This window comes from Panulirus ornatus, chromosome 63 (assembly GCF_036320965.1).
Source record: "Panulirus ornatus isolate Po-2019 chromosome 63, ASM3632096v1, whole genome shotgun sequence".
Lineage (NCBI taxonomy): Eukaryota > Metazoa > Arthropoda > Malacostraca > Decapoda > Palinuridae > Panulirus > Panulirus ornatus.
In genome coordinates, this window is record NC_092286.1 from 8,740,975 (window position 1) to 8,768,794 (window position 27,820).

Genomic DNA, 27,820 nt, shown 5'->3' on the forward strand with positions numbered 1-27,820 from the left:
GCTCGTGAAAGACGCCCTCCCTCCTTGCTCTCCCCTGTATGAACCCCCCCCCCACCCCCCCTCACCTGGACATCGGCGCGTGGTGGTACGATCCTCGGTAACGACAGTACGATCACACGCACGTGAAGACAGTTGTTATGGAAAGACGTGGGGAGGGAAGCCAAGGCGAGATGTTTATGGTCTATGGATCCGGACGAGTGTGCCTTTCAACGGGTGTGTAGCCATCATGCTCCCGCTCTCGTGTTGACAGGTGTCGCACTTGACACGCTGGCTATGGATGAGTGGTGCATGACACATAAACAGCCAACCACACACCCACCCTCCCCCCTGTAGCACTAGTAGTGTGTCATGCAAGACCACTAGTGTGTATGTGTGTGTGTGTGTGTGTGTATGGGAAGGGAGGGGGAGGGAGCATTCGTGGGGTAACTTTTATAAAGAGTACTTTGTCATAGTGGAGAGTCCGTGTTCTGAGAGTGGAGAGTGTATGGTCTTGTGTGGAGGTGGGTGGAGGATCAAGGTGGTGCCCACGGAACTCAGCTCGATCTCTTCTCTTGTGGTATAAAGAGATGGTTCAGGTGTGTGTGTGTGTGTGGGTGTGTATGGGTCTTGCCCTAAGCAACTCATTCTCTCTGGTTTTGTATAACTCATACTTCTGCCTAGTATATATGGATTTGATATTTTATTATCATTATTATTGTTATTGTTATTATTATTATTATTATTATTATTATTATTATTATTATTATTATTATTATCATTATTATTATTATCATTATTATTATTATTATTATTATTATTTTTATAATTATTATTATTATTATTATTATTATTATTATTATTATTATTATAAATATTATCTTTATTATTGTTGTTGTTGTTGTTCCGGTGTCGTTGTTGTTATTCCGGGACCCCTTTTGCACAGTAGGTCCTGCAGCTCAAGTCTGCGCTACATCCAGCAGCAGGGAAAGACTGATGGGACTCCTTGAGAGTGAGACGTTCCTCTGTGAGACTGTACTCCCTTCCGTCTTTGCAACGAGAAGTTCCTCACGGTGACCATACATACTCCTTCTCCCCGTCCACTGACCATGAGACACCATCGCCGAAGGTAAATTTCTCTCCCTCGGGGTGTTGAGCCGGATGCAGGCGGAGTCCGGAAACGCTACATGTTCTCACAGCAAAATCTCTCTCTACCCTACAAGCAATCAGTAAGGGAAATATGTAACACACCAACTTAATGTGACGAAGAGATCAATGGTGTGACATCAGTGATCTAGATAATACTGCAGGGTCACAAGTGATGGCCCCCCCCGACCGAGAAGCTGAATTGTAGAAAATATAGAATGTAGATCATTTGTGTACACCGTGGATCAGTAGTGATTAACGCGTAGCTCTCTCTCTCTCTCTCTCTCTCTCTCTCTCTCTCTCTCTCTCTCTCTCTCTCTCTCTCTCTCTCTCTCTCTCTCTCTCGGGACGAAAATTGATTTCGGTATATGTCCAACACTCGGCCCATCTTGGAGATTAGAAGGTCGCGGTGTGTGTGTGTGTGGGGTGTCGGGTCAAGATCACAGGGTCATATATTCTTTAAGGCCGGGCGGTGTCGGGGTCGAGTCTGGGAGGTTATATTGATGGATCCAGGGGGGCCTAACCCATCATATGTCATAGCAGGTCTGGCTGACTGGGTTTTCAGATTGAAAGGTCGAAGTGAGTTATGTCCGTGGACTCCCTCGATATACGATCTCCAAACGCTTGTCCAAGATTCCCTCAACAGCGAACGTGTTCATTTATCGTCACGACGTTCATCGTACGTTCCAGTGCTGCTGCTTCCCCATTCGTTTCTTGAGCATGTTCTCCCGCACTTCTTAAACACTGGGGTCCCCCCTTTTCCTCTTGTGAATGTCCCTTTTTTTTTTTTTTTGAAATGTGAAACACCCCAACACTTTTAACTCCTTAATCAGCTCGTCTCCAAATAGTGTAGAGGTGAACCCTGGCCGCTACGCAGCCCTGAATACGGGCTAATTTTGGTCACTTTACCTCCGATGTAATGTCCTTTCTCGTCTCACAAGATTCGAAGTTGTGTGTGGCAACGCCATCCACTGGGAGCGTCTCAAAATAAGGTTGCATATGGCGTTATGAACCACTGCTTCGAGCAGACAAGGAGTGTCTCGCGGTATGGTTGCACACTGTGAACCACTGCTTCGAGCAGCGAGTAGTTCGGGAGGTAAGGCTTCACAGTCGAACAGAACGAGGTGAAGAAGGTTATGAATGGGAAGGATAGAGATAAGTCAACTTTATTCTTCAGTGAACATTCTCTTTGAGTCTTTATTTTTTTTTTGGGGGGGGAGACGAAAATGATAAATGTTCTTAAACTTTATGAATGAATTTCCACACTTGTCACCGACTTCCGCCTCCCCACACTTCCTCTTTTCTCTCATGGATATGTGTCCATGTGTGATGTTTACAATCACTGACTAGTGAACCGTAGTACACATCGCCAATTACTGCTTTCTTCCCCTTATCACCCTCCTGCATGTTCAGGCCCGATCAACACAAACATCTATATTTCCACTCTATCTTCTTTCCATCCTCAAATTTGATCTCCACTCTTTCCTCAGTTTCACTGACACATATATCCTTTGTCAATTTACTTCACAATTTCTCTCATGTGCCCAAACCATTCATAAACACTTTTGCTCTCTCAACCATTTTTGATTTCCCACATCTCATCTTACCCTTACGGATATCACAGTGTTCAGCAAGATACCTTGTCCTGCTCCTGCCCCATACACATTCAAATACGATATCACATTATTCTGTCATTCTTGATGCATGGTTCGTGAAGTGTTCCGGGTCCATGTTTTTGGGTCCATAGGGTCTTGATCCCCTGAACGAGGCGAAGCACTGATGAGGTGTTTCAGGAAGCAGCCGCCTGATCGTGCATTCTGAGCGCCCAGTGCGCCTAGGAATCTCACGTATCCCCCCTCATTTTCTTGCTCCCAGGCGAGAATTCGGGTTTTTTTCCTCCTTAGGAAGGTAATAGCCCACCATCTTGAAGCAAATGGGGAAGGAACACAGAGCCCAAAAGCGAAAATTCACAAAATAAAGTGGTAGCCGGGAAGGGTAAAGAAAGAACACCCTGCCCTCATGATAGCCTGAGGCACACTGAGGTGGGTTACTGGTTTACTCTTGCTGGTGCTCTTACCATGAGAAACACTCTTCTCGGCGATCAGATGTATGTCGATTTCACCCTGAGAGCGTCATGTGATTGTACCTAGAAAAAACCTTTGCCGTGTATCGCCTTTGAAAATATATAGAATATGTGTGTGTGTATGTGTGTGTGTGTGTGTGTCTGTATGTGTGTGTGTGTGTGTGTGTGTGTGTGTGTGTGTGTGTGTGTACGTTTGTCTGTATGTAAGCATAGTACACCTGCTAGATCTTCCGCTTGAACACGACGGTATGACACTTGAACACTACGGTAAGACTCTTGGGTATGATAGAGTTCCGTACCTTTTATGTTTTATTCCTGACCCCTTTTAAGTATCAGGTTAGAGGGTCACTCCATCACACTTAAAGGGTTAAGGGTTTCTTACTGTTGTGGTGAGAGGTTTTCAAGATATTTCCCCACCAATTGTCATAATCGCAACATTTTTTTCAGGGAAAATAATAACATGCTTGAAAATGCGTCTTGCATTTTGGTGCAGCTGATGTTCTCTAACAACATCCCGCAAGTTGCGATGGTAATTATCGCCGCTCGCCTCCCCCCGAAATTTACCCCAGACGTAACGGGGGTTCCTTCCCCGGTATTTTCATTGCCGGAGACCCAATTCAACCCCGCGCGCCAATCGGTCGGCTTGACGCTCATCCAGTTAAAGGGAAGCCGCACCGGTGGCGGACCTGAGACAGATGACGTTAACCGCTTCGCCTTCATCGAGGAGGAAGACTTATTGAGCAGAGGGATCGAACCCTCCATTTTTTTTTAGTATTCGAACCCTCCATTTTTTTGTATTCGAACCCTCCATTTTTTTGTATGCGAACCCTCCATTTTTTTTCTCTCTCTCTCTGAAACAAGACAATAGCTCAGTTGTTTATAAATGTTAGGGAAGGTGGGGTTACGCATGGGGGTGGGCGTCTAGGTAGAGCTGGGGCTGGATAGAATACATTTTGCCCCAGCGTCTGGCCGCGCTCCGTACGCTTGCAGGAGACGCGTCACAGACTCTGATGTTATGAAACGTGCTTAAGCTTAGTCCAGCGGACTGGGGGGGAGTGTGTCGCTAGGTAGAAATATGAAGGGATGGTCACCGTATAATGTGTAATTACCTTTTCCTTTTTGTATTGCACTATACGGGGGGAGAGGGAGTTCTGTACTCGCGGGTCCCTGTCTTTTGAACTCCACTGTCGTAAATCGTTTTAAACTTCTGTTGTGCTGTCCACATTTATAATGTGTGTGTGTGTGTGTGTGTGTGTGTGTGTGTGTGTGTGTGTGGATAAAGATATGAATTGACCTTTTAATGGCGGTTGTTCAAACACAATTTCACCGGGATTTTTGCATAGGTTCGCCGCCCACCGCCCTCTGACAAATTATTCATTAATTAATGGAATATTCATGAATTAATTGTGAAATCACTCGAGATATGGCGGCGTTTGGCCTTTGTCCGGTGGTGTGTGTGTGTGTGTGTGTGTGTGTGTGTTTGATGGAAGCCCTTCTGGTTAATCTCACAAGGTCGTACCTTCGTGCTCAAGGGTCGTACAGTCGTGCTTAGAGGGTCGTACCTTCGTGTTCAAGGGTCCTAACGTCGTGCTAAGGGGTTGTAACAGTCGTGCTATGGGGTCGTACCTTCGTGCTCAAGGGTCGTACAGTCGTGCTATGGGTCGTACCTTCGTGCTCAAGGGTCGTACAGTCGTGTCAGAGGGGTCGTACCTTTGCGTTCAAGGGTCGTAACAGTCGTATTCAGGAGTCGAAGGATGTTATCTGAACATGAATAGAAAAAAAATGAATGTTCATTCTTCAAAGTCAATACTCACAGCTTTGGCCTCTCTCTCTCTCTCTCTCTCTCTCTCTCTCTCTCTCTCTCTCTCTCTCTCTCTCTCTCTCTGAAGGGTGCCGGATCGTTCAATGACAAGTATTCGAGAACTTGGCAAAGATTACTTTAGCTTCTTCCATAAAGTTTAAACGAAAAAAAAAAAGTATGGAAAGCCTTCGGCAGTATTTTTGGTGGTAAATATTTGTAAAGTAAGTATAGGGGAGTGAAATAACGTCCACCTTTGAATGTTATTTGTGAGGGCAGTTTCTCACCCGTTAAATAACGTCCAGCCAATATTTCTGAAACTGATTTACGTATATTTGACTAATGACACGACACTCCCGCTCCAGTAGCTATGTAAATTGAGCTTGAATTCTGAGATGTAGATGTGCGCTTTTCTCCATTGGACGCATGTAAATTTTAGTGATTTTTTACCTCTTCTGGTCACTGTGAAGTTTATAAATTTTCGCATGAGAATTTCCTATAGAAGACAGTTTTTGAAATGAGATATATTTAGTCTGATGAAAATTGTTTGATACTGGTCTGTCAGCGATAGCATAAACCAACGTCCAAAATTCTGTAGGTTTTAGGATGTCTCAAATCTCTTTTGACATATTTCCTTGACAACGACCTAGTGTGAAATAGCGACCATAAAGAGACTCGAGTGTGTTTAAGTCTGTAATGTAGTTGTGTACCTGAATTATTTATCGTTGGTTGCTTAGAGGTTTGTACTCTTGTTTTATTTTCGCATTTTTGATTGATTCGTTCTTTTGTAAGTCTCTGTGTTATTTCTTTTTTGAGAGAAAGAGAGGGATTTAAATAGGGCTCTTATGGATCAAGAGACAGCGTGTGATTAGGTTAATAGAGATGCCTTGAGGAAAGTGATGCGACTTAGGAGGAAAGCTACCTTGGCAGTGAGGGGTATTTGTCGAGAGAGAGTAAGGCAGGTTTGCGAGTAGGAAGAGAGGAGGGTGAGTGGTTCTAGGTGAAGGCGGATCTACGGCAAAGGTGTGTGATGTCACCGTGGCTGTTTAGCTTGTTCGTAGACATAGTGATGAGAGAGGTGAATTGCGGGAGTCTAGGAGAGAGAGAGAGAGAGAGAGAGAGAGAGAGAGAGAGAGAGAGAGAGAGAGAGAGAGAGAGGCAGGTCTACAGTATGGTACTGGTAAGGGAGCCTGGGAGGCGAGGCTGTTTGAGAATGACACGGCTCTTGTCAGTAGGCTCGAGTGTGTGAAAGGAGAAAGTTGAGTTACATAGGTATACAGACCACACAGAACCAAGGTCCAATCGAGGTGGTCGGACCTTAACACACACACAAAAAAAAAAAAAAGCTCCCCTTGTAAGCAGTAGAAGAAAAAGGCTAGCAAAGCAAAGCAAAGTTGATGAGAATTAAAGTAAGGTTATATGAGGCTTAGCGAGCGAGTGACAGGATGGTGTCACTCAGAATGTAGGGAACGTGGAAGAAGTTGGGTGCTTTAGAAACCCGGGGAAGTGTGGACACGGCAGCTGACGATCTGGTCACCGCATCGTGCATGTGACGCTAGGAGAACGGTATTTGATGTAAGGCAAGTGAGGCAGTTCGTCTTTCCTGACGCTTCCTTGCTACGCGGGTAACGGCATAGTTTGGGCACATGAAGAGAATGAGTGAGGAAAGATTGACCAAGAGGATATATGTGTTGGAGGTGGAGAGAACGAGGAGAAGAGGGAGACCAAATTGGAGGTGGAAAGATGGAGTGAAAAAGATTTTGTGTGATCGGGGCCTGAACATGCAGGAGGGTGAAAGGAGGGCAAGGAATAGAGTGAATTGGAGCGATGTGGTATACCGGGGTTGACGTGCTGTCAGTGGATTGAATCAGGGCATGTGAAGCGTCTGGGGTAAACCATGGAAAGCTGTGTAGGTATGTATATTTGCGTGTGTGGACGTATGTATATACATGTGTATGGGGGTGGGTTGGGCCATTTCTTTCATCTGTTTCCTTGCGCTACCTCGCAAACGCGGGAGACAGCGACAAAGCAAAAAAAAAAAAAATATATATATATATATATATATATATATATATATATATATATATATATATATATATATATATATGAGTTATTGATATCTTATTACATTATTATTATTGTTTATTATTATTATTATTATTATTATTATTATTATTATTATTATTATTATTATTATTATTATTATTATTATTATTTTTATTATTACTTGAGCTTCGAAAGGACCCAGTGGTTTGTTGGTGTTTGAATCCCTTTTGTGTTATGATTATCGTTATTATTATTATTATTATTATTATTATTATTATTATTATCATTATTATTATTATCATCATCATCATTATCTGTTATTATCATTATTATTATTATTATTATTATCATATTATTATTATTATTTATGATATATTTGTGTTCCAAGTTCTTGTTGTTGTTAGCAAAAATCTTGCTTCTGGAACAATAGCTGTTGCCTTATTCATTTACTTATTTTTTCCATTTTTTAAAGGCTTTTTTTTTTTTGTTAAAGGTGGTACCATACTTAAAACGTATTGGCGTTGGACTAGGTGAGGCTTGCGCCTGCATCACATGTTTACCACGTAAGACTGATTATTGTAAATCATACGATTTACAAAACTGCCAACCAAGGTCATGATCATTAGAGTTGTGATAATTTCCATATTTACCAATGGGGGAATCTAAAGATAGTCACATCTTTTCCACTCAGCTTCCTCATGCTTGTAAATGTGATGATGTACACCCTTGCCGAGTGATTGTATGGTGTGTCTGTAAACGCTATGATTTACAAGATTTTTTTTTTTTTTCACTGACGGTGAGACTCTCGTGTTTACAGGTGAAGCAGATCATGGAGGAGGCTGTTACACGCAAGTTTGTCCACGAAGAGAGTAGCACCATTACCTCCCTGTGTGGTGAGTGTTGCTGTACAGTGTTCTTGTTACTTTGTTCTGTGATGAGTGTTGTTGTACAGTGTTCTTGTTTACCTCCCTGTGTGGTGAGTGTTGCTGTACAGTGTTCTTGTTACTTTGTTCTGTGATGAGTGTTGCTGTACAGTGTTCTTGTTTACCTCCCTGTGTGGTGAGTGTTGCTGTACAGTGTTCTTGTTACCTCCCTGTGTGGTGAGTGTTGCTCAAGTGTTGTTACCTCCCTGTGTGATGGGTCAGCCCCCGTCTCTTGACCATTCTCTGCTGTCATACATCTTAAACTCCAGTTTGCTTTTCTGCGTTGATTATGTGTATGTGTGATTTCTGCTTGTGATTACCGTTTGTGTATGACGGGGGGTTGAGGGAGAGAGTCTTACGCTCGCGTTGCCCCGTCTTCTTAACCTTGTGTATGTGTCCCGTGTCTTCACTCCTATGTGTGTGTATACAGGACTTCTTGTCCCATTTTTGCCTCTTGGTTACTCTGGTCCTGCGCCCCATGCAGGACTGTTCGCTGTAGACGTCGTCGTCCACCTGCTGTGATCAGGTCACACACACACACACACACACACACACACACACACACACACACACACACACACACACACACACACACACACACATACCACGTCTCTTCTCTCTTCTCCATTGTGGGTTTGTATGTATCCCTCATCCTCTCATTCTACCTCAGCTTCCCTATCTTAGGCAACATCCTCTCTAGACCATGTCTGAAAAGCTTGAAAACCAGATTTTTTCATTCTCTCTCTCTCTCTCTCTCTCTCTCTCTCTCTCTCTCTCTCTCTCTCTCTCTCTCTCTCTCTCTCTCTCTCTCTCTCTCTCTCTCTCTTGTGTGTGTGTGCTGAATTCGCGGGCCGCCCGGGTTCGAGCCCGCATTGATTCGAATCCTGGTCGCGGCACTGGGCCCGCAGTCAACCCAGCTGTTCATCCTTCACCCTTGGAGCTGATCGGTAAATTGGGTAAACTGGCATAAGCTAGGGTGTGTTTTATCCATCATTACCCAAGGACCTCTTTTTAGAACTCCTGGGCTGCGCCTGGAATAATCAGTTTCTTGACGAGTCTGTAGCCAGAAGTAACATTCCACATACGTTGTAACCTCTTGCAGGCGGAGCCCGGTAACACACACACATATATGTATATATATATATATATATATATATATATATATATATATATATATATATATATATATATATATATATATCTCAAAACATGTAATGTTCACGTGTAAATCAGTCTATACTTTTTTTTTTTTTACCACTGTGCGCCCGAGAATCGAACCCCTTATACGTGTATTCAAACATTACCTTTAAGAAATGAGAGCAGTGAGCCACATGTAAGACAGGCTTGAGGACAGTTGTGTGACGTGCAGTAAGACTGAGGGTGGTTTAATACCATGAGCAGCTCATTACTTCGAGGTTAGGAACGTAGAGGCGAGGGCACCACACACCCTCGCGTGCATGCCCTGTCGTCAGCGATACTTACTGACTGACACAACAGGACACGACGGGAGGAGCGTCATGCAGTGCCTGACGCAGTGTGACGGCAGGCGACACGGAGTTGGGGGGGGATGGGGGAGCGACACAAGTCTCTCCTTATTATCGTCTTACCTTGACCCAGGGTCAGGGGGGTCCTGGAATCCTTAGGGTATCCACCCAGAGATTCGTAAGGTCCTCACCCTGGAATCTTTGAGGTCCTTACCTCAGAATCCAAGGGGCTCCTTCCCTGGAATCCATGGTGGTCCCCCACCTTGGAATCCTTAAGGTCCCCGCCCTGGAATCTTTGAGGTCCTTACCTCAGAATCCAAGGGGCTCCTTCCCTGGAATCCAAGAGAACCCCACCCTGGAATCCTTAAGGTCCCCGCCCTGGAATCTTTGAGGTCCTTACCTCAGAATCCAAGGGGCTCCTTCCCTGGAATCCAAGAGAACCCCACCCTGGAATCCTTAAGGTCCCCGCCCTGGAATCTTTGAGGTCCTTACCTCAGAATCCAAGGGGCTCCTTCCCTGGAATCCAAGAGAACCCCACCCTGGAATCCTTAAGGTCCCCGCCCTGGAATCTTTGAGGTCCTTACCTCAGAATCCAAGGGGCTCCTTCCCTGGAATCCAAGAGAACCCCACCTTGGAATCCTTAAGGCCCCCGCCCTGGAATCTTTGAGGTCCCTACCTCAGAATCCAAGTAGCTCCTTCCCTGGAATCCATGGTGGTCCCTCACCCTGGAATCCTTAAGGTCCCTGCCCTGGAATCCATAGCCTTCCCCTCCCTGGAACCTTTGCCTCACCTCCAGGGTGACCTTGCCCACCTCGTCCCTCAACAGTTCCAGCATTTCCTCCCATGATCAGCTACTTCTCCTGCTTCACCTAAGTTATGGTTTTATCGGTAACTCATCACGACTTTAAAAAAAAAGGTCACAATTACGACATTTGCTGTATTTCTGCACAAGTCGCCTTCCTGCGGATTTGTGATTTTTTTTATAACATATACAAATCCATGGCCTGAAGTCTTTCCAGAGTATTTATAGAATAATTAGACTTAATGGAGTTGATAATCTAGGGTTCATTGAGGCTAACTTAGAAAAAAAAGAATAAGATTAGTACTATGTATAACAGGCTACTGATATTCCCTCTCCTCCAAATTCATCAAAATCAAATATATATATATATATATATATATATATATATATATATATATATATATATATATATATATATATATATATATATTATTCCTGGGGATAGGGAAGAAAGAATACTTCCCACGTATTCCCTGCCTGTCTAAGAAGGCGACTAAAAGGGGAGGGAGCGGGGCGCTGGAAAACCTCTCCTCTTGTTTATAAATTTCCATAAGAAGGAACGGAGAGGTGGGCCAAGTGAGGATATACCCTCTGAGGCTCACTCCTCTGTTCTTAACGCTACCTCGCTAATGCGGGATAAGGCGAATATGTAGAAAAAAAAATTTATATATATATATATATATATATATATATATATATATATATATATATATATATATATATATATATATATATATATATATATATATATCCTCCGGAATATTAGTATTACTTCAATACAATTTCAATCACTCATCGTGTTGTATCTTTCCAGTAAGTCAAGTGTATTTGCGGGTTACTGCCATGTAGGTAGATGGCGTTCTTGCGCCTTTTTCAGTTAAGTCTCTCCCAACACGTCGCTCGTTTCCGTTGCCACAAGAGTCGTGGAGTAATTTGTTGGAAAGCTAATATTCCACTCCATCCCCGCACTTCCTCCTTACACTGTACGTGGGTGGGGATGTTTTTGTCTCGCTCATTGGCGTACTTTGACTCTTCTTAGGTGTCAAGGACTGAATTTACAGCCTAACAAGGAAAATTGAAATACATGGGAACGACTCTCCTCTCGGTTTTCTTTAGTCGTAGATTGCGAAAGAAAACGAGGTGCAGGCTCCCCGTTGGAGCAACGACAGACTGAAGCACTTACTCTCAAAGTCGTTATTGGGAAGTGGGTCAGTGTACGGGCAGTTTGGGAGGGCACCTCCTGCCCCCTCACGGTGCCTCTTCGCAGCTCAGGAGAGCCCGGAGGGCGGCGTGCACCCGCCGCGTCGCTACGGCGGCACTGTGGCGCGGCACGAGTCAACGGCAGCGGAGGATGATATAGCCGCGCACCCTCGCTGGGTATACAAGGGCGACTCGACTTGTGGTCTTTTCCCCATCCCGTTAGAGGGTGAGGTGGGGGGTTGGTGGGTCTGTCGACGCACCCCCCCACGCCCTCCCTCCCTTCCTTCCCTCTCCTCCCGACGCCTCTGGCTCAATTATTGAGGTAATTACCTAATCAGGGGGCAATTAGGACCCGTCAGGATATACAGTTGTGTCTTAACGTGTAAAGTGTTGGGGCCGTGTTGGTGCCATACTCGCTCATGGCTTTTTATGGAGATATTTTTGGTGTAAAGGTTTACACACGCGCGCGCACACACACACACACACACACACACACACACACACACACACACACACACACACACGCGCGCGCGCGCGCGCGCAGAACAAGGTGATCACAGCTGGTGATGGTGAGGTACACGAGTGAGCGATGTGCTCGTTGCACTGGTCATTATCCTCCCCCCCCCACCCCGTCCCCCACGTAGGCGACCCCACCTCATCTCTCCACCCCCGCGGGGTCATGCATGACCCGCATGACCCTCCCGCATGACCCTCCCTCCCACGCCAGCGGCCTAATGACCTAACCTCTGGGTTGGGGAGTGTAGGGTTAAGGGGATAATATAACCTCATCTCCATGGAACCCGGCGCATCCCGACACCTCTGACGCCACTGGTAGTGATGACCCCGCCTTCCATAACACCACAGGCTCTGATGTCCACACCAGTAATGGGCCCCCGACCTGACCTCTTGACCTTCTAACTAACCCTCCCCCGGACCCCCTGTTCCTCGGGGGCCATGATGAACGCCCCCGCTAATGATCTTGCTGGCGTCGTCGGAGGGTAGTGATGACCCTGAGGTGCCTCCCTTAGCCGTTGTTATTGACCTAAGATCACACACACACACACACACACACACACACACACACACACACACACACACACATATTGTGATTGCGTCACTCGTTAATTGTGAGGCCTCAGTGCCGGGCGATGACGTAACCACCGCTGACGTCACCAGATTAAACCTGAACCAACAGAGAGAGTTCCCCCCTCCCCCCCCGCCCCTTGGTAACGTCATCTCTGTTGACGTCGGGTGGTAGGTCATGGCGTCGGCTATGTTGACACCATGTGACGTGCCGTCACCCCGCGGTCACAAGGAGTGACGCGTTACACACGTACTGACCCTGGGGTTACGAATCTGTGACCTCAAATGATGTGTGTGGGGGGAGGGGGTCGTCTACGAGGGCGTCGTCACAAGCGTTGACCTGATGGTGTTGTGTGGGGTCAAGGGTTAGTCTACTACAGACGTGCTGATGGGAAGGGAGGAGGTGGGGCAAAGGGGGGGGGAGGGTGTCTTCTTGGTGAGCGGACGAACGTGGTGTTGTTGTACTGCACACATGCGTCCAGCGCGTCACGGACTCGACGTAAACACGTAAGGAACGCTGCTTTTGTTTTTGCCATGCGTGGCGAGCGTGTCGTAGACCGGGGTCGTGCCCTGGTTTACTGTGGGAGGTTTGAGAGAGAGAGAGAGAGAGAGAGAGTAGGGGATTACTCCGTCGTTGTGTCAAGGTTAATGGTGAAACAGGTGCGGGTCGGTGCAACATAACAGTGTTAGGGGGTGGGGGGGTCTCTGTGGTCCGCTGTGGGCAGGTGTGTGTGTGTGTATTTTGGGTGTTCGGACCTCTACTTGGTCCGACACGGCCTCTGCCTGTCGGCGGGCCATACGGTGTGTGTGTGTGTGTGTTTGTGTATATATATATATATATATATATGTTTCTGTATATATATATATATATATATATTTGTATAGATCCTGCGTGTAAATATCTCCAGACGTCAGCAGATGAATATATCACACGTTACCTCTGACCTTGGCTCGCGTGTAACGTGGTAACATGTGTTACATTTGCCGGTTATTCTTGTTACTTGTAAGGGGAGGAGGAGGGGGGAAATGTCACGGTGCCAGGACCCACACTGGTGGTGTGTGGTGAGGTGGGGTGGGGTCGGGGTGTGAGGGACGACCCCCCCCCCCCCCCCCCCCCGGCGAACGACCCGAGTCGTTACAGATTTACGACCGTCGCTCGGCACTGGTGCCCTCTCTCTCTCTCTCTCTCTCTCTCTCTCTCTCTCTCTCTCTCTCTCTCTCTCTCTCACCGTGGGGTCCCCTCCTCTCTCATATGTACTTACGGTTAACCTACCTGCAACAACAAGCTGCCCATGTTCCCGTCCCTCCCTTACAAGCGTTGTCACAGATTCTACAAGCACACACACACACACACACACACACACACACACACACACACACACACACACACACACACACACACACACACACACACACACAGTTAGTCACGCCTCTCTTCCATAGCGTCACATCCCCCTACATACCGTAACACCTTCGCACTGGCCATCGCAGCCTTACACTTACGTATCGCACACCCTCGTAACTTGTCGCTCCAACGGTCGTATGGTCGTACCTACGGGCTGTACCGTCGTAACTAACCCCCACACCCTCCTCCTCCTCCTCCTCCTCCTCCTCCTCCACCTCCTCCTCCTCCACCGCGTAACCCACTGGGGTAAAAATCAATCTCGTTATTGATCGCCGGCTCCAGGGATTTCGGCGAACAATGTTGCCAGCGACGACCTCCAACACAGCCACCAGTTCACTAGTATTGTTTTTTCTTTTAATGTCTTAATGTCCCCCCCCCCCCCAACTTCTGTATTAATGGCCGGCTGTACGCTCCGTCTATCATCGTGTGTTGCAGTTCGAACCGTGGAGAGGAGCGGTGGAGCACGACATTTTACGGGGCCGGGGAAAAATAGAGATCCACAGATTTTTATATATTTTTTTTTTTCAGTCTGGGATACGTCGTCATTCTAACTGTTGCTGGTGCAGCAGTTGCTGAGGTTCGCTGCCACTGGTGTCTGGTAACACGGCCGCTCCTCCTCCTCCTCCTCCTCCTCCTCCTCCTCCTCCTCTTCCTCTTCTTCTTCATCTATATAAGCTAGTCAAGTTTTTTTTTCTTTCAGTCTTAACTGTATTATTCGTAATGAAAACATAATTACCGTCTTTTTTTTATTATGTTGCCTCCGTCATGTTATCCCTTAAAGCACAACACACACACTCTGAAGTGAAATGAATACAGCGTGTTTACGTCACTTCGGAGCTCGAGCTTAGGTTTCGGTTTCCCATTGGCTAGCGCGACTTGCGTCACCGTGACGTCATGTATGACGTGGGGCTATGGAGGGCGGCATACACACACACACACACTATTGACAAGATTTCTTCTTCCTTTTTATATCTTTAACTTTTTCTCTCCTCACAAGTTGAGACAAATGGGATAGTTGTAATGGACCTTCTTTTATCGAGTGGGTAAATGAACCAAATGAACGGGTCTGTAGGAAGACATATTTGTTGACGCTATGGAGACGGAAGTTCTGTACGACTACTATTTTGTTGTCGTTCTCCCCTGTAGAAATGTATGTTTTCTTTGCCATTTGCAATATGCATTCGCCGTCTTAGTACTACAGAGTGACTGCTTAAAAAAAAAAAAAAAGAATTCAAACCATGTGATGGCAAGCAGGTCACGTGATGTATCACATGATTTGGGAGTAATATTTTTTTTCTGCTAAACGAGGACATACATAGGCATATATATATATATATATATATATATATATATATATATATATATATATATATATATATTATCATAATAGTCGCTGTCTCAGGTGTTAGCGAGGTAGTGCAAGGAAACAGACGAAAGAATGGCCCAACACACCCCCACACACACACACACACACATACATATATATATATATATATATATATATATATATATATATATATATATATATATATATATATATATAAGCAGTCTCTGCTTGGTTTAGATTCTCATAACTATATATCCTTGTGCACGATGGTTTGGGGCCTTCGGTGTAAAATTCGTTAAGCAGAGACCTCGCTGAACGTATTATGTTTCATTGTACAGAGACACAGTGAAGATGTGACTGCCTTCTAGCAGTAAATAAAAAAAAAGAAAAAGAAAGAAATACACACGAGCAGACTTGGAAATAGCAAGAAGATGGTTTACGGTGCGTTGGCTTGATTAAATTCGGCAAGATAAGTTTTGATTAAAGCAAGATTTCCCAGAAGAGTCTTTTCAAGACGCTTGCTGACAAATGCAATGCAAGAGGGGGTCGCTGGTGAAATTAACCCTTGTTTACATAAACTGAGCGAGGGCGCGCGAATTTTTCCCACCACCGCCATTATTTGGCAGTTTAATTTTGTTTCTGTTCGTTCTTCTTTTTTTTTTTTCAGGAAAGGATGTTGTTTCACGTAACACTCTCTCTCTCTCTCTCTCTCTCTCTCTCTCTCTCTCTATATATATATATATATATATATATATATATATATATATATATATAGATATAGATATATATCAGCGCAATCTCATTTTAGTGCCCTCGTTGCCTTGTTCTTTCCATCAGCAATTAGACACCGTAACCAACCAGCAACCCCGAGAGAAAAAAATAAAAACACACACTTTAGCAATAAGCTTTAAACTAATCGTCCTTCCCCCACCCCGTCATAAACTCTACCCCACCAGGCATGTAAACCCCTTTCTGAAACTATAACACCCGAGGAATGCACGGGTGATACTTTCTCGTCCAGCCTGTGAATGCACGGGTGACACTTTCTCGTCCAGCCTGTGAATGCACGGGTGACACTTTCTCGTCCAGCCTGTGAATGCACGGGTGACACTTTCTCGTCCAGCCTGTGAACTCACTTTATTCCTACAGCGGCACAAACACCTGTCCACCATATTGAAGGATCCATCATGCTTAAGACGCAGCGTTTTTCATGAAGACAATCATTGTCGTGCACTCGCCTCACACAGACGATCACACATTACCATACTCCTTGGCTTGTGGCTCTGGCCAGTGGACGTGGCTAGCTTCCTGTGCGCTGCGGGATCGCCATAGAAGGGGTACCTGGGGTAGGAATGTAAGATGTATATCTATCTATCTATCTATCTATATATCTATCTATCTATCTATATATATATATATATATATATATATATATTTTTTTTTTTTTTTTTTTTTATACTTTGTCGCTGTCTCCCGCGTTTGCGAGGTAGCGCAAGGAAACAGACGAAAGAAATGGCCCAACCCCCCCCATACACATGTACATACACACGTCCACACACACAAATATACATACCTACACAGCTTTCCATGGTTTACCCCGGACGCTTCACATGCCTTGATTCAATCCACTGACAGCACGTCAACCCCTGTATACCACATCGCTCCAATTCACTCTATTCCTTGCCCTCCTTTCACCCTCCTGCATGTTCAGGCCCCGATCACACAAAATCTTTTCACTCCATCTTTCCACCTCCAATTTGGTCTCCCTCTTCTCCTCGTTCCCTCCACCTCCGACACATATATCCTCTTGGTCAATCTTTCCTCACTCATTCTCTCCATGTGCCCAAACCATTTCAAAACACCCTCTTCTGCTCTCTCAACCACGCTCTTTTTATTTCCACACATCTCTCTCACCCTTACGTTACTTACTCGATCAAACCACCTCACACCACACATTGTCCTCAAACATCTCATTTCCAGCACATCCATCCTCCTGCGCACAACTCTATCCATAGCCCACGCCTCGCAACCATACAACATTGTTGGAACCACTATTCCCTCAAACATACCCATTTTTGCTTTCCGGGATAATGTTCTCGACTTCCACACATTTTTCAAGGCTCCCAAAATTTTCGCCCCCTCCCCCCACCCTATGATCCACTTCCGCTTCCATGGTTCCATCCGCTGACAGATCCACTCCCAGATATCTAAAACACTTCACTTCCTCCAGTTTTTCACCATTCAAACTCACCTCCCAATTGACTTGACCCTCAACCCTACTGTACCTAATAACCTTGCTCTTATTCACATTTACTCTTAACTTTCTTCTTCCACACACTTTACCAAACTCCGTCACCAGCTTCTGCAGTTTCTCACATGAATCCGCCACCAGCGCTGTATCATCAGCGAACAACAACTGACTCACTTCCCAAGCTCTCTCATCCCCAACAGACTTCATACTATATATATACTTCATACTATATATATATATATATATATATATATATAGAGAGAGAGAGAGAGAGAGAGAGAGAGAGAGAGAGAGAGAGAGTTTGGCTTGATAACTATAAATGAATTATCGGGGGGAAAATATGATCTAGTGAATAGTGATGGATCATCATTGTATGAACCGCTTATAAATAGAACATCAAAGGTGTCGAGGATCATAAGATTAATGGCCTAATTACCATTAGAGGGAGAAGAAAATAGAATCGTTTGTTTTGATCTAGAGCGGAATGAGCCACCCGCCTCTCGTTCGTCATTCAGACGAGGCTGGAAATAAACATATGTCGCTTGGTGGATGAGTGAGTGTCTGGCCTGCATGAGCGGGGGAAAAAAAAGAATCTTTTTAACTCTTTGATGGTGTCTCTATGGATCCATCTTTTTAACTCCTTCATGGTGTCTCTGTGGATCCATCCTGCCGAAGGACTGAGGTCTTGTGTTTATACACATTAGCACGAGAAAAAGGGAAATCAAACTTGCTTCATAACAAGCTACGTTTTACTTTTTTTTTCTTTACTTGTACTTATTCACATGTGAGACAGTATCATCAGTCACGCCACTACATAATAAATAACTGGATAACAATAAATAACACAGGCAACAGCTAAGAAAAGCAAACTCAACAATATTCTAACCAAAAGTCCTGGTTGGAGACGGGTTTAAGACAGTGAATACTTACTGGAGCAACTTCAGGTAAGGGAGGGAAGTTAAGGTATGGTATGGTCCGGGTCATTCGTCACAACTTTGGGAAGGGGGGGTTAATCACAACTTGGGGGGGAGGAGGGTGTAAATCAATGCCATGGTTTTAGGTCTCGCCCATACATGCCGCTGACGCTATGGAGTGGCGTCCGCAAGTGGAGGTTTAGGTAATGGGGGATCGTGTCTAACTTTTCATTACCTTAAGGTTGACCTTTGTGTGTGTGTGTGTGTGTGTGTGTGTGTGTGTGTGTGTGTGCGTCATTCCTTATATGAACTACAGAGGGAGGGAGGGAGTTCGACTCTCGTGGGGGGTCCCCCATCTTTTGAACTTTCTCAATTACGATACATCTTTTAAAAACTTTTGTACGCTGCCAGTATTCGCAGTGTTGTCACGTAGTATATTCCTTCCCTCCACTACTCCTGTGTTATAAAGTACTTAATATATATATATATATATATATATATATATATATATATATATATATATATATGTGAGAAGGAGATGGAATGAGTATTTTGAAGGTTTGTTGAATGTGTCTGATGACAGAGTGGCAGATATAGGGTGTTTTGGTCGAGGTGGTGTGCAAAGTGAGAGGGTTAGGGAAAATGATTTGGTAAACAGAGAAGAGGTAGTAAAAGCTTTGCGGAAGATGAAAGCCGGCAAGGCAGCAGGTTTGGATGGTATTGCAGTGGAATTTATTAAAAAAGGGGGTGACTGTATTGTTGACTGGTTGGTAAGGTTATTTAATGTATGTATGACTCATGGTGAGGTGCCTGAGGATTGGCGGAATGCGTGCATAGTGCCATTGTACAAAGGCAAAGGGGATAAGAGTGAGTGCTCAAATTACAGAGGTATAAGTTTGTTGAGTATTCCTGGTAAATTATATGGGAGGGTATTGATTGAGAGGGTGAAGGCATGTACAGAGCATCAGATTGGGGAAGAGCAGTGCGGTTTCAGAAGTGGTAGAGGATGTGTGGATCAGGTGTTTGCTTTGAAGAATGTATGTGAGAAATACTTAGAAAAGCAAATGGATTTGTATGTAGCATTTATGGATCTGGAGAAGGCATATGATAGAGTTGATAGAGATGCTCTGTGGAAGGTATTAAGAATATATGGTGTTGGAGGCAAGTTGTTAGAAGCAGTGAAAAGTTTTTATCGAGGATGTAAGGCATGTGTACGTGTAGGAAGAGAGGAAAGTGATTGGTTCTCAGTGAATGTAGGTTTGCGGCAGGGGTGTGTGATGTCTCCATGGTTGTTTAATTTGTTTATGGATGGGGTTGTAAGGGAGGTAAATGCAAGAGTCCTGGAAAGAGGGGCAAGTATGAAGTCTGTTGGGGATGAGAGAGCTTGGGAAGTGAGTCAGTTGTTGTTCGCTGATGATACAGCGCTGGTGGCTGATTCATGTGAGAAACTGCAGAAGCTGGTGACTGAGTTTGGTAAAGTGTGTGGAAGAAGAAAGTTGAGAGTAAATGTGAATAAGAGCAAGGTTATTAGGTACAGTAGGGGTGAGGGTCAAGTCAATTGGGAGGTGAGTTTGAATGGGGAAAAACTGGAGGAAGTGAAGTGTTTTAGATATCTGGGAGTGGATCTGTCAGCGGATGGAACCATGGAAGCGGAAGTGGATCATAGGGTGGGGGAGGGGGCGAAAATTTTGGGAGCCTTGAAAAATGTGTGGAAGTCGAGAACATTATCTCGGAAAGCAAAAATGGGTATGTTTGAGGGAATAGTGGTTCCAACAATGTTGTATGGTTGCGAGGCGTGGGCTATGGATAGAGATGTGCGCAGGAGGATGGATGTGCTGGAAATGAGATGTTTGAGGACAATGTGTGGTGTGAGGTGGTTTGATCGAGTAAGTAACGTAAGGGTAAGAGAGATGTGTGGAAATAAAAAGAGCGTGGTTGAGAGAGCAGAAGAGGGTGTTTTGAAATGGTTTGGGCACATGGAGAGAATGAGTGAGGAGAGATTGACCAAGAGGATATATGTGTCGGAGGTGGAGGGAACGAGGAGAAGAGGGAGACCAAATTGGAGGTGGAAAGATGGAGTGAAAAAGATTTTGTGTGATCGGGGCCTGAACATGCAGGAGGGTGAAAGGAGGGCAAGGAATAGAGTGAATTGGAGTCATGTGGTATACAGGGGTTGACGTGCTGTCAGTGGATTGAATCAAGGCATGTGAAGCGTCTGGGGTAAACCATGGAAAGCTGTGTAGGTATGTATATTTGCGTGTGTGGACGTGTGTATGTACATGTGTATGGGGGGGGGGGTTGGGCCATTTCGTTCGTCTGTTTCCTTGCGCTACCTCGCAAACGCGGGAGACAGCGACAAAGTATAAAAAAAAAAAAAAAAAAAAAAAAAAAAAAATATATATATATATATATATATATATATGTGTGTGTGTGTGTGTGTGTGTGTGTGTGTATGTTTGTGTGTGTTATATATACTATATATGTTCAGTTTTTCGCTCGATTTCATGTGTATGGACTCAAGTCGTTCTGTCTTTGCATATCTTTCGAAGAGGCTTTTCACAGCTAACATCATCATCAGACTGGATTTAGGAGCTTAAAAAGTTGGTATGAGATGCTCTCTCCTCTCTCTCTCTCTCTCTCTCCCATGGCAGACAAATTTATGGCCCCTAAATAGTCAGTGAATTCAAACTTTTCGCGATTCTGGTAACATCTTTTGTGGATCTCTTTTCCGACCTTCTGTGCTGCGAGTTCTTTGTGCTCCGTCAAGTAGGTTTTGGCCTCGTGTACGATGTGGACAGTTTGTTGGGTGATAACTTATACATTTATGAAGAATACGATGCCAAAATATGTTTGCCAGGAGACAGTTTGTCTCCTTTTCACTTCTGCCAAGGTTGAATACAAGCGACTGGATTGGGACAAGTGTGTGTGTCGACCCCAGGTGTGTGTGTGTGTGTGTGTGTGTGTGTGTGTGTGTGTGTGTGTGTGTGTGTTGATGCTTGTGTGCGTATGTACGAATGTATGTGAATACATAACAATTCTTACACGTCTTTAGCAAAGAACTAAGGCCCTTCTAACGATGCAGGTAGCCTCTAACGACCCGACAGCACGCTCGTTAGCCGTGTTAGCATCAGTCCCGGGCTGCCGGTGTCTCGCGGCTGTTGACCTTGACCTTGTTCCGGTTCAGGAGTTGACCCTTGATGACCTGAGTGATCCGCTCCAGGTCGGTCAGGCCCGTGGCCGGTCGAGAGAGAGGGTCTGCGATCAGCGGCCGAACGACGGTCGACCGGGTCAAGTCCAAGGCCAGGCGTTGGTTGTCGCTTGTGGTGGTGGCGGACGTAGTGGTAGTGGTGGTGGCAGCACGAGTAGTGGTGGTTGTGGTGGTGGTGGCAGCACGAGGAGTTGTGGTGGTGGTGGCAGCGACAGCACGAGTAGTGCGGGAGGTTGAAGCGGCCTGGGATCTGTCCTCGCCGAGGATCTGCTGGGCGGCGATGCGGTTGTTGCACAGCTTGTCCGGCACGTTTGTCTTGAAGATACACTGTCTGTAGGAGGAGACGACGAAGTGGTGGTTACTCGGTGCTAACCAGGAGCACACACACACACACACACACACACACACAAATACACACACGAAGACCCCCCTGGCGATTGATGGGGGTAAAGGAGGAGGAGGTAGTCTGTACACACCTCTTGTCCCCTTGTACTCCACCACAACCCCAGTACAACCCGCCACATCCCCAGTACAACCCGCCACAGCCCCAGTACAACCCGCCACAGCCCCAGTACAACCCACCACAACCCCGGTACAACTCACCACAACTTCATTATATCCCACCACAACTCCAGTACAACCCGCCACAGCTCCAATACAACCCGCCACAACCCCAGTTCAACCTGCCACAACCCCAGTACAACTCTCGGGGAGACTCACTTGCTGATGGGGTGGAAGCGGAGGTCTCCAGGGCAGCGGTAGTGTCGGCGTGTGAGACCCTCTCCCCGTTGCTCAGGTGAGTGGCAGCCGTAGAACTGAAACGGAAAGAGACAAAGAGGCCGTTAAGACAACGGAGGTAAACAAACCCGCAGCAGGAGGCCGAGTCACTGTTAAGACAACAGGGAAACAGACTACCACGGAAGTGGACCAACTCTTTAAGTTGCACAGGCAAAGAGATTGACGTGGTCAACGACTCGGAACGCGATGGTTCGACTCGACCCAGACTTTGAACCCTAAGCCATTTTAAAGGGTCGGGTTGAAACCCAGTGTCATAATACTCAAAGGGTCGTAACCTTCTCCGTGTCATGAAGGGGGTCGTAAGGTCTCACATAAGGAGAAAGAAACAGACGGATGGGGGTCTGGTGGAGTACAGAAGGAACGCGACCACGACTCCTCACGTCTCTGTGGGATTGTGAGACGCATTTTTTTTTTTTTTTTTTTGATGATTATGGTTACTGATCCGTGCAGTAATCACACTAGGAATAAAACATTAAAGTATGATGTATTATGACTGTTTGAACACATTTACTCTACATCATATGTCTTGTTTTACGCACAATGATATATGTATAATATATATATATATATATATATATATATATATATATATATATATATATATATATATATATATAGGTAAAGCAGGGCTACCGATGTGAGGTAAGACCCTTAGACCATCTGTCAAAATCCTTCGTCCGGTGTGCCATGTTATCCAACACAAAAATGTGAGGATAATTTTTTTGTTGCGTGTACATACACCACTACACGGGTACACAGGTCAACATGCTTTTTAACACGGTTGCAAAGTCTCCAGCACGAGGTGATCTGTGGCTCATGGGAGTTAGGAATGTGGCTTTTTATGAACGAATGAAACGTGTCATGTTAGACCCGTGACAAGGTGTGACACAAGCAGACGCGACGTGTAAACTGTGACAGATAAGCTGTGACAGGTAACCTGTAACATAATCAGACGTGAGGTAACCTGGAACATAATCAGATGTGAGGACAGATAAACTGTACCACAAGCAGCTAAAACAGAATATCCTGAATGAAATATGTTCAGCACACGAGCAACAAATACCAAAAGAAGGCAAGCAAAAAAAAAAGTGAAGAAGAAGATGAGAGTAAGCCAAAGAAAGAAACAGCTTTGCGTTAAACAAGAGAGAAACACAAGCAAGACAAGACATTGTGTGTGTGTGTCTGTGTCTATGTGTGTGTGTGTGTGTGTGTGTGTGTGTGTGTGTGTGTGTATGTGTTTGTGTGTGTATGTGTTCGTGTGTGTGTGTGTGTGTGTGTGTGTGTGTCTGTGTGTGTGTATATGTGTGTGTGTGTGTGTGAATGTGTGTGTGTGTGTGTGTGTGTGTGTCTGTGTGTGTGTGTGTGTACAGGTCCAGTGTTACTCCCGAGTTACCGTGTGCACAACCGCTTTACACTAACAACAGCACCATCATGTAACAACACGCAGATGAATCTTTTGCTTTTTTTCTTTCTTTCTCGAAAGAGTTTTCTAAAGTTACGTAGTATACGACTTTACGAATGAAATATAACCTTACAGGAACGTGAGATGTAGGTTAATGAACTCGGGGGAATCGTTGTATTTGTACATGAAAAAAAGAAGAAAACGGAGAGCGAGTTGTTGGTAGGAAAGGAATGTATGACAGTGGGGTTTATTCATGTTGAATTGGAGTAAAATCAGATTTGAATAATCACAGTAAATCGATAGACTACGTCTCGCAAAAGGATCTGTCCAGCAGTATATATATATATATATATATATATATATATATATATATATATATATATATATGGTATTTACCAATCCCTTTCATAACTCAATTGCAGTTTAAGCTTCCAGTATGCTTTGTTCTGTATGTTATTGCACATTTGTCACATATTTTCGTGCAAAGATTGCATGGTTGATCCTGTATTGCTCCCCAGCCAACCTTACGCTGGGAAAGAGTAATGTCTACCTTCGCCACGGCCTATAAATCCCATCAACACTAAGCCTATACAATCCCTGTGTCATCCGAGACAAACACACCCAAATCCCTTTATCTACCCACCCTTCCAGTCCCCACCCATAATCTCCCAACCTTCAGGATATATATATATATATATGTATATATATATATATATATATATATATATATATATATATATATATATATATATATATATTATATTTTTATGTTATACTTTGTCGCTGTCTCCCGTGTTAGCGAGGTAGCGCAAGGAAACAGACGAAAGTTTAATATCCTGCTCCAGATGGCCCGCGAAATTTCTTTGAGATACGTTTTGTCGTTAGCTGCACAGAGCTGTGAAGTCTGTGTTCTACACAGGGGCATGAGATGACAGAGAGGGTAACGAGCCTATGACCTTCATCGTAGGTCATTGGCCGTTAACCCTCCAGCCTAGCCGTAAACAACGGCCCCCATCCCTCCTCCTTGAGCACTTACTGTCAAAGGGTAGGAGTTAAGGTCGACCTCCAGGAGACGCGAGTATCAACATTCCATTAAAACTAATTGGCATCGCTTGTGGAGGAGGAGGAGAGGTATACTGGGAGGAAGAAGAGGAGGTATACTGGGAGGAGGAAGAGGAGGTATACTAGGAGGAGGAAGAGGAGGTATACTGGGAGGAGGAGGAGGAAGAAGAAGAAGAGGAGGCACACTGGGAGGTGGAGGAAGAAGAAGAAGAGAAGGAAGTACACTGGGAGGAGGAGGAGGAGGAAGAAGAAAAAGAAGAGGAGGAGGCACACTGAGAGGAGGGGGAGAAGGAAGAAGAAGAGGAGGCACACTGGGAGGAGGAGTAGGAAGAAGAAGAGGAGGCACACTTGGAGGAGGAGGTATACTGGTTGAGACTCGTGAACCTGGACCCATCTGTCTCCACTGGAACCCTCTAACTGGAACTTGGGTAGTGTGACGGGAATTCCTGGAATCGACTGAACTATATTTGGGAACGGAATTAAAATTACCGGAACGGACGGGGTAAAATTAGAAACGAGTTGATACTGTTGGGGTCGGAATTTTTGGGGCAACGAGTGAAGAATTCTGGAGAGGGGGCGCTGGAATCGCTGGGAATAGGATATACTGCAGTGGACGAAAACAGCATCAGGAATGCGTTGGGGGACTGATCACACCGGAATTACCTGAAGCTGCTGAACAATGGCGGGAATTCACCGCACCTCCCGAGAGCGACTGTGAAGTAATACCAGAATGCATTTCAATGTCACAGAAAACGATTTCGGCAGAGAATTTCTGGGGTTTTGATGGGGTTGGACAGTTATTTACCCTTATCCTGTTGAAACTCTGTAGCCAATGCCAGTTATGGCACTCTCTCTCTCTCTCTCTCTCTCTCTCTCTCTCTCTCTCTCTCTCTCTCTCTCTCTCTCTCTCTCTCTCTCTCTCTCTCTTTCGGCCTATATCTTGGCTCAGGGACTATCTGGAGGAAAATAAACGGGGCGACACTTTAACAGTATGTGCAAACGAGAAAGCCTGGGCTCACGGGGCTCTTGTGTATGTTTATTTCTCCATTACTTTGATGACCGCAGGTAAATAAATTTTCACTTCGGGCTTCTGGGTGGTAGAGTGACTCTCTCTAAACAGCTGTGTCAACACTTTTTGTTTATTTCGGGTTTCACGGCTATCAAAGCAACCCCCCTATTTTGCCAGTCAGGTCTTGAGACCTGGCACTAACAGTCATACTGATATGTCGTATATTCTCCTCTGATACGCAAAATAAGTTCACCTGGCGGGATAGGAAATGCCCAGTGGTTCAGAGGAAATGATATAAATCTTCTCTTGAGTCCGAAGAAGACGGAGGTGCATAAAGGAAATTGAGTCAGTTGTAAGACTATAAGACTACCTAAATGAGTTTCCTCTCTACATGCCATACGACTGTACAACTGTATTATTATTTAACGTAGACTGTGCGAATGTAACCTAGTCTAGTTAGCTTAACTCTGTTACGATGACATAGCTGCTTGATTAATTTTTTTTTCTAAGCTAACCAAGTTGTGGAAATTTGGAAGGCTAGCCTAGTACCGGAATCTAACCCATTTGTGTAAGGTTAATGCAGTTGCATTAGAATACTTTTGTTTAAGGATAAGTTAGTAAGTAACAAGCTGTTTGTTTAATGTAGCTTTAAAGTGAAGAAAACCTAGTAACTGTGGACATCAGTTTTTCTTTTGAGCTAGGCTTTGTAAGGAAAATTTTTTTTTTTTCGTCTTTTTTCTGGGGATCGAGTCTATCCCCGTCCAATTATTATAGTTCCTCTTTCGTTTTCTGTTTCTTTTTTCTTTATTCCCAGCGTCTCGCTGTCTTCGTTGGTAAGTTCACGTTCGCTGTTGTCCTCCTCAGTGTTTTCCCTCGCAGAACCACAGAGATATTCTCTTCGCTCATAAACCACTGGCTAGGCCTAGGGGTCTCCGCAATAAATTACACCAACTTCGAGAAGAGACATTAAGAACACTTCTGAAGAACTTCTTGCTGTAAGTTGAAACCGTGTTGATTGATGTGTGGGTCTCGGAGCACAAAGATATGATGACCCTTAATCGTGATGGTACGATTCCTTTAAGCCCAACCCCCTTCCCCCCCATAGGTTTAGGTCGAAGGTCACGCCATCATACTTCAAGGGTCGAACGGTCGAGCTTGAGGCAAGGGTTGGTGAAGAGCCATACATTTCCGGGCGTTATCGTACATCACCGGTCACCATGGTAACCAGAGCCTGGGCTACTTCCCAGAAATTCATTCTTGTGGCGACAGATCTCGGCCTGATTTTAGTAAGGTACACTCTAAAGAAAAAAATAAATCCTCACTGGAGAGAGACATCATCATCATCATCATCATCATCGTCATCCCCATATAAAATTTGCGACACCCGCATGCGCGTCATCCGAGTTCATCTGTTTCGATCTGATAAAGTTTCGGACAGATTGGTTCACTGGAGCGTGTCGAAGATATATTGCCATCACAGAGTTCTTTTTATTTATTTATTTTTTTTTTTGGGGGGGGAATTCTTTGCATTTCATTGAGATGTATATATATATATATATAGGGTTTACCCCAGTTCCTGCTATGTGCTTTCTGAGCATCAGTTTTCCCACCAACTGTGGTATTAAATAATGTAAGGTTTTATTTTCAAGTGTTATTGTGTATTTCGCCCAGCCATGGCATCCCCACACTGTTTCGTTTGTCCCCAGCTGTTGTTTTCAAGTCTCTTGTTTGCTAAGGAATTTACGCTCGATTCTAAATCGGATCTGATGAAGAGTTTATTTTCTTAATTCTTCAAGTTCGAAGATGAACGTAACGAGACATCCGCACCCGTGTTGAGATTTCTCGTTACCCGGGTTCCTACCTCAAGGTCAAAAGGTAAGTTTAACTTCAAGGGCACATCAGT

At 44.9% G+C, this 27,820-nt stretch overlaps 2 protein-coding genes across 2 annotated transcripts in view; one reads left to right on the top strand and one right to left on the bottom strand.

Annotated features, from left to right (window-relative positions):
* The window catches only part of LOC139746055 (small G protein signaling modulator 2-like), a 285,630-nt gene that overhangs the window by 100,932 nt on the left and 156,878 nt on the right, over positions 1–27,820 (top strand). Inside the window, exon 3 of the mRNA XM_071656887.1 lies at positions 7,867–7,942. Coding sequence (XP_071512988.1) covers positions 7,867–7,942 — 76 coding nt within the window. The remainder of the gene's footprint in view (positions 1–7,866; positions 7,943–27,820) is intronic.
* The window catches only part of LOC139746057 (uncharacterized), a 53,927-nt gene continuing 46,950 nt past the window's right edge, over positions 20,844–27,820 (bottom strand). The window contains exons 5-6 of the mRNA XM_071656889.1: positions 22,367–22,461; positions 20,844–21,977 (exon numbers count right to left, since the gene is read on the bottom strand). Of these exons, the coding sequence (XP_071512990.1) occupies positions 21,566–21,977; positions 22,367–22,461 (507 nt within the window). The 3' untranslated portion in view covers positions 20,844–21,565. The remainder of the gene's footprint in view (positions 21,978–22,366; positions 22,462–27,820) is intronic.